The 6,913-nt window shown below is 53.3% G+C and overlaps 1 protein-coding gene across 1 annotated transcript; it reads left to right on the top strand.

Moving 5' to 3' along the window:
• The first annotated feature begins 2,757 nt into the window (after positions 1–2,757).
• On the top strand, positions 2,758–4,829 carry SP8 (Sp8 transcription factor). The gene has a single exon (XM_053982282.1). It carries the CDS (start codon positions 3,020–3,022, stop codon positions 4,463–4,465), a length of 1,446 nt encoding a protein of 481 aa, XP_053838257.1. The 5' UTR covers positions 2,758–3,019; the 3' UTR covers positions 4,466–4,829.
• Positions 4,830–6,913: the final 2,084 nt, after the last annotated feature.

Genomic DNA, 6,913 nt, shown 5'->3' with positions numbered 1-6,913 from the left:
TTTAATAATTTCCCACACGGTGCTTTTAAAGGAAAAGCGCACTGAAAATTAAGGATTTTCGACCCCAAATCAAAGGAGTCAAGGCAAGCATCGGAACAAACAAACACGAAAAGATCAAAAAAGGACACATTTCCTCTGGGCAGACAAGTGCAGACAAAATACGGATGCGAATGGAAGACCCACCCGGCGAGGCTGTCCTAAAAAGAGATATATCACTAAAGGCTTCTACTTCTCCGGTGTATGGCAAAGTCTCTCAGACTTTCTGGGGCTGAAAGGAATGCGTGTCGATCTTTTTACCTAACCTGGCACACCACAAAATGCGATTTTGTGTTCATCTAAAATGTAATGCTCACGATGCTTGTTTTGCTCTTACGGTTTCTAATCTATGTCTTAATAGTTCCTCCCCATCTCCTGCAGATAAAGAAAGTGGAGATAAAAAGTTAATAAGTATTCATACAAGGGAGTATCTCCGAGAAGTGTTCTTCCCCTCTTTGCGGGTGATAGTATTGATTAAATTAAACCCGAAATTTAAACAAGTGCGCGTTAGGTCTGTAAAATGAATATCATTATAGAAGGAGACCAAAGCAATGAAGTTAATTCTTTTTTATTTGTTAAACGGAGTTCCCTCCTTCCCCCACCCCTTCCTCCTTCTGGGCTGGCCTGTCACGCCTTCTCAACAGGCTAAAATCATTCAGAGCAGCTTGCAGAGGGAAACGCGACATTTATGGTAAGCGTCAGCTTTCAGAGAAAGAAAGCAGTTCATTAATTTACTTCACTCTTACTTCAAAGTATGATAATGTACATTACTCCCTTGATCAATAGATATGATGTACAGTCAATATCCCCACGACACGGAAACGGGTCAAAACCGAAGCCGAGAGAAAGAGGAAAAACATCCCCTGGAAAGCTAAGCAAAGCCATGGAAAGCCCGCGGGGGTGAGAGCACCTGGGCGAGCAGGGCCGGTCCGAGCGGAGTCCCCTAGGGACAGGAGGAGAGGGCTCTGCCCTTCCCCGCAGCCTCCCAGGGCTGGGCGAGGAGTCGAGGGGAGCAAAGCGCTCACCTTCGAGGGGGACGAGGAGGAGGGAAGACGCCCCTGATTGTGCCGGTGCCGCCCGGGTGGACGCCGCTTGTGCAACCCCTCCGCCAAGAATCACGCCTAAAACCGCGGTCGGCGAGGGCGAGAAGGGAGGGAGGGACAGGCAGCAGTGGCCTAAAATGTTTCCCCCCCTTGCCGGACAACGGGAGAAGAAGGGCTGACCAGAAGTGATCGGGAAGGGGGAAAGGGGAGGACTACACTAGCGGAGAAACGGGATGCTACCGCTCTCGCCAGTTCGTGCCGATAATCACAGTAAGACTGAGATTATGATGATGATGATAATGATGATATAAAAATTTAAACATTAACCGTTCCGCGGGAAAAAAAAAAAACAAAAAAAAAAAAACAAAACAAAAAAAACCAACACACCAAAAAAACACACAAAAGCAACTGTTGTTAAATTGCGCACACGGGGGTGGGGGGGGGGGGGGGGGGTGATGGAAAGGGGCAGCCGGGACGAAGTAGCCCGACCCGGGGTGAGCGGTCCCTGCGGACCGGGACCGCAGCTCGCGCCGCTCGCCGACGTGAGTGCGTGAGGTCATCAGCGCCGGCGGGGCTCGACGGCCGGGCTCGACGGCGCTGCTGACTTCACGCAGTCACGTCGGCGAGCGAGGCGGCGGTGGCGGGGATTGGCTGGCGGTGGCTCAGCGGCACTTCAAAGCCGGCGAGGGAGCTACAATTGTGGTGGAATGGGCGGAACTGATCATTGTATTGCACACCTCTAAAAAAAACACTGCCTCTGATTTATCAATATAAAAAAGATCCTCTGAGAGGAGGGCACTTTTGTGTGATGGCAACTTCACTTCTAGGGGTGAGTCTAAGGATTTTTTTCTCTTGCTGGTTTAATTGGTTTCTTTTTATTGTCGATTGGAGGGGGTTAAAATAACCCCTGTCTTGACCGGGGCTATCAGTCTCCTCTATTCAGCCTGTTTTTTTTTTTTTTTTCTTTTTCTTTTTCTTTTTTCCTTTTTTTTTTTTTTAGCTTAAGTACAAGTGAATTTAAGAGAAAAGAAAGAGTGAGAGGGGGAAAAGGGGGCAGAGTCACTTTTCAGTGAGCAAGAAAAGGTTTAAGGGCATTTGTAGAAACAACCTACAGCGCCTGGGCTGTGCTGTTCCTGTGCCCCCGAAGAAGTGGCTTTTCTTCTTTACATGTGACTGCTGGAAGAAAAAAAAACAACAAACAAAAAAAAATAATCCCAAACCCAGCACTATCTTTTTTTTTTTTTTTTTTTCGTGCATTTTTCTATAAAATTTGCAACAGATTGTGGCTTTTTATTTCCCTTTAAAATAACACAACCCACCGTGTCTAGCAGGTACGTTCAACTCGTGTATGCATACATATTTACATATGTTAAATTTATATATGTATTTCATTATCGTTGCTACGTAAATTAGGCTGATTTAAAGGACGCTTAAAAAAAAAAAAAAAAGAGTAGTAATTTGGTAGACCTGCGATTCTATATTTAAGAAAACAGCCTTACTGGCCTGAGGGACGGGGACCAGCCACGTCCCGGGGAAAGGGAGCAGGCTGAAACGTAGCTGCCGCCGTGCCGGGGGCATCTTTAAAGCTACGGTAGCAGACGCAACTTTTTTCCCCTCTCTTTTTTCTCCCCCTTTTTTAACCCTTCCTGAGCTCCTTCGGGGGAGGGGAGTTGGACGGTGAAAAAAAGCCCCGGTGGGCGTTTGGAGGCAGAACTGCGGTGCCGGCCCCAGCGAAGGGATCCTCCCGCGGGAGTCGCGAAACTTTGCGCCCGGGGCCGGGCGGCGGAGCGGAGCGGGGCCGGGCGGCGGAACGGTGCCGGGCGCGGAACGCGGGGCGCGGGGCGGCGGCGCGGGGCCGCTCCATCACTGACGCCGGCGGGACGGCCCTCTCCCCTCTGTGCCCGCAGGAGGAACCGCGGGTAGGCTCCACGCCGCTGGCCATGCTCGCCGCGACCTGCAACAAGATCGGCAGCCCAAGCCCCTCGCCGTCCGCCCTTTCGGACAGCACGTCCTCCTTCGGCAAAGGCTTCCACCCCTGGAAACGCTCCTCCTCCTCAGCCTCGGCGGGCAGCTGCGGCGCCGTGGGCTCCGGCCTCCCGGGCTTCGGTGTGGCGGGCGCGGCGCGGAACGGCTCCTCGGCGGCGGCGGCAGCGGCGGCGGCGGCGGCGGCCGCCCTCGTCTCGGACTCGTTCAGCTGCGGCGGCTCTCCGGGCTCCAGCGCCTTCTCCCTCACTTCCAGCAGCGCGGCGGCCGCCAGCTCGCCCTTCGCCAACGACTACTCCGTCTTCCAGGCGCCAGGCAGCGCCGGTGGCGGCGGCGGCGGCGGAGGCGGCGGCGGTGGGGCGGCAGGACAGGAGGCGGCGGCGCACCAGCCCGTCTTCATCTCCAAGGTGCACACGTCGGTGGAGGGGCTGCAGGGCATCTACCCGCGGGTGGGCATGGCGCACCCCTACGAGTCCTGGTTCAAGCCCTCGCACCCGGGGCTCGGCGCCGGAGAGGTTGGCTCAGCGGGCGCCTCCAGCTGGTGGGACGTGGGCGCCGGCTGGATCGACGTGCAGAGCCCCAACGGGGCGGCCGCGCTGCCAGGCTCGCTGCACCCGGCGCCCGGCGGACTCCAGACCTCGCTCCACTCGCCACTGGGCGGCTACAACTCGGATTACTCGGGCCTGAGCCACTCGGCCTTCAGCAGCGGCGCCTCCTCGCACCTCCTAAGCCCCGCCGGGCAGCATCTCATGGACGGATTTAAGCCGGTGCTGCCCGGCTCCTACCCGGACTCGGCCCCCTCGCCGCTGGCCGGCGCCGGGGGCTCCATGCTGGGCGGCGGCCCCGCCGCGCCGCTGGCCGCTTCGCCGCGCTCCTCCGCCCGCCGCTACTCGGGGCGCGCCACCTGCGACTGCCCCAACTGCCAGGAGGCCGAGCGGCTGGGGCCGGCGGGGGCCAGCCTGCGCCGCAAGGGGCTGCACAGCTGCCACATCCCCGGCTGTGGCAAGGTCTACGGCAAAACCTCGCACCTGAAGGCGCACCTGCGCTGGCACACGGGCGAGCGGCCCTTCGTCTGCAACTGGCTCTTCTGCGGCAAGCGCTTCACCCGCTCCGACGAGCTGCAGCGGCACCTGCGGACCCACACGGGCGAGAAGCGCTTCGCCTGCCCCGTCTGCAACAAGCGCTTCATGCGCAGCGACCACCTCAGCAAGCATGTCAAGACCCATAGCGGCCCCGGAGGCGCCGGGGGTCCCGGCGGCGGCGGCCCCGGCGGTGGCCCCGGCCCCGGCGGCAAGAAGGGCAGCGACACCGACAGCGAGCACAGCGCGGCCGGCAGTCCGCCCTGCCATTCCCCAGAGCTGCTGCCACCCCCCGAGTCCGGCCACCGCAACGGCCTGGAGTGACAGGCGGAGGCTCGGGGCCGTCGCGCCCCCCAGTCCCGCCGCCCTCCTGGTCGCGCACCCCCCTCGAGCGCGCAGCCCTGCGGCGGGGACGCGGACACGTAAGTAGCTGGCACGGCTCCGCAAGAACAGCGCTCAGCCTCGCGGCCGCTCCGCTGCCCTCCCGGAGCCCCGCACGGTGCTGGCGGTGAGGCCGGGCCGCGCAACCCCGGCGACGGGGGCAGGGGAGCGGCTCGGCAAGGGCGGAGAGCCGCGACCCCCATGGGGCGGCCCCGCCGCCGCCTCCTTTCCCCTTCGCCTTGAGACCCCCCCGCCTCGTGTTGCTTTTAGAGCGGAAAAAACACCCACGTCCCCTCTCGCTTTGCTGCTGGAAACTGTCCAGTACTCCCACCCTCCGCCACTGTACGTACAGCCGCGGTGCCCCGGCGGGGCGGGCGGGCCGGGGCTGCTCCGCGGCGGGGCCTCCGACGGCAGCGCCGCCAGCCGCGCTCCGTGCCCCGCAGAGCGCCGAGCAGACACTCGGACCTGCTCTCATCCCGGTACCTGCTCGGAGCCCGTCTGCTCCCGGGACCGGAGCGGCAGTGTGCTTATTTCCCTTCCCCCTTGATGATTTTTTTTTTTTTTTTAATTTTAACAAATCGTTTACCTCCTCGAGTCCGAATTTCACTGCGTTTGCCAGCATATTTGTATAATTCTCGTTTGAGCAGGAATCGCGAAATATGTTAAAAATAATTAGGTTGAAAGTCGTATATTTTTTTTTAACTTCAGACAGTTGAAAAAGAACCGTGGGTTTCAAGCGAAGATGTATTTCCAATGCCAAAAAAGGGAGGCCGGAGGGGAATAGGAAAATTAAATATTTGTAAAATGCGTCTGAACCTATAGGTTTGTACCACTGGGAAATCATTCTAGATTAGCTAACAATTAAATAAAACTCCACCAATATATCGGTGTGAGGTGCAGTTGTCCAGGAGACGATTTTGTATAGTATTTTTCTTGTACATTTCTTCCAGTAAATATTTGAAAATCTATTGAAGTACATTTGAGCTTTCTTTTCTTTTTAATTTTTATTTCTTTTCCTGTCACGAGAAAACATTCTTGTTGCAGTCCTGATTCACTGGATTTTTTTTTTTTTTTTTCTGGACTCCTTTCTTGAAGTGTGCATCAAATCACACTTCAGAATATAGGTTTTGCTTGAATATTAATTTAGCTAGGCATACAACTGTAATTAAGCAAACAATATTTGATAAATGTTGAATGACATTTAATTTAATGGAGCATGTACTTATTTGCATTTGCTGGCAGTTCAGGTATAGTTACGGTGAGAGTTCTCCTATATTTCATAAAGTGGGTTTGCCACAACCCATGTATTAAATAAACTGTCCAAGTGAAACTGAACTAACGTTGGCCTATGTGTATTTCCTGAAAATAATATTGATAAATGTTAATAAACACTCCTGACACTACATTAGCGGTTTGCAATGCTGCAAACTAATTGTCTCATTGTAATGTTGAAATAATTTGGATATTTCACATTGAAATGAAAAGCCCTTCGCTGGAACATTTTAGATTTGCATTTTAAATGCATGAAATGTAATTGATTTTTATCTGTAATATTTTAAATGGTATTAATAAACTCCAGAAAATCATTCTACCTTAGGTCAGCCAGTTGTTTTTCTTCATTGTAAGTCCATCGTTACAGTCAATGATTTACTTTGAACTCATATGGCATGAGTTGTTCTCTAGAGTTTCAGAGAAAACATACAATGAACGTAAATTTTAGCCCATACTGAGAGCAGCTTTGAGGCATTAAAATGGGTAAGTTGTTCTGTTTCATGCTTTTTAAAATGTACCATCAGAGGAAACTAAATGAAAGACATTAGCCCTTTTTTAAAGAAAATTGTTTTTATCAGACTAATTTTACAGTGCCTCTCACAAATTTGTGTATGTTTGAGAAGCTGCTTTGCATATACCTCCTCCTTGAAATTTTTTTTTCACATCACGCTAGATCTATTGTGAAAGGAGATTTAATATTGAAATGCTGAGGGTCATTATTGCTTTAAAAGACAAAAGAAAAAGTGGTCCTCTGCTTTTGTTTTGAGGTGAGGTGGTTGTGGCTGGGAGCGATGCTAATTGCCGTAGTGAGCACTAGCTTCTTCAGGTCTCAGGGCTGGGAAACTTCGCGGTTGTGTGTGAAAACTCCCTTCTTGTTCGGGGGCGTTTTCCCCACAGGACCGGGAATCTGGGCAATTTCAGGGGCTGCGGGGTGCTGTCAGCCAGCCGGTCAAGCGCTGCCGCCCTTGCTGTGTCCTTTAAATCTTTTCCACAAGCTCCCCCTGGACAACAATAAAAACACAATTGTGCATTTGATTAGTGTTTTGGCAAAAACCCTCAAAACACCAAACCAAAACCGAAACCAAACCAGAAACCCCTCAAGCTCCTAAAACTTTCTTT

Source organism: Vidua macroura, chromosome 1 (genome assembly GCF_024509145.1).
Source record: "Vidua macroura isolate BioBank_ID:100142 chromosome 1, ASM2450914v1, whole genome shotgun sequence".
Lineage (NCBI taxonomy): Eukaryota > Metazoa > Chordata > Aves > Passeriformes > Viduidae > Vidua > Vidua macroura.
This window is presented reverse-complemented; position numbering and strand designations above follow the sequence as displayed.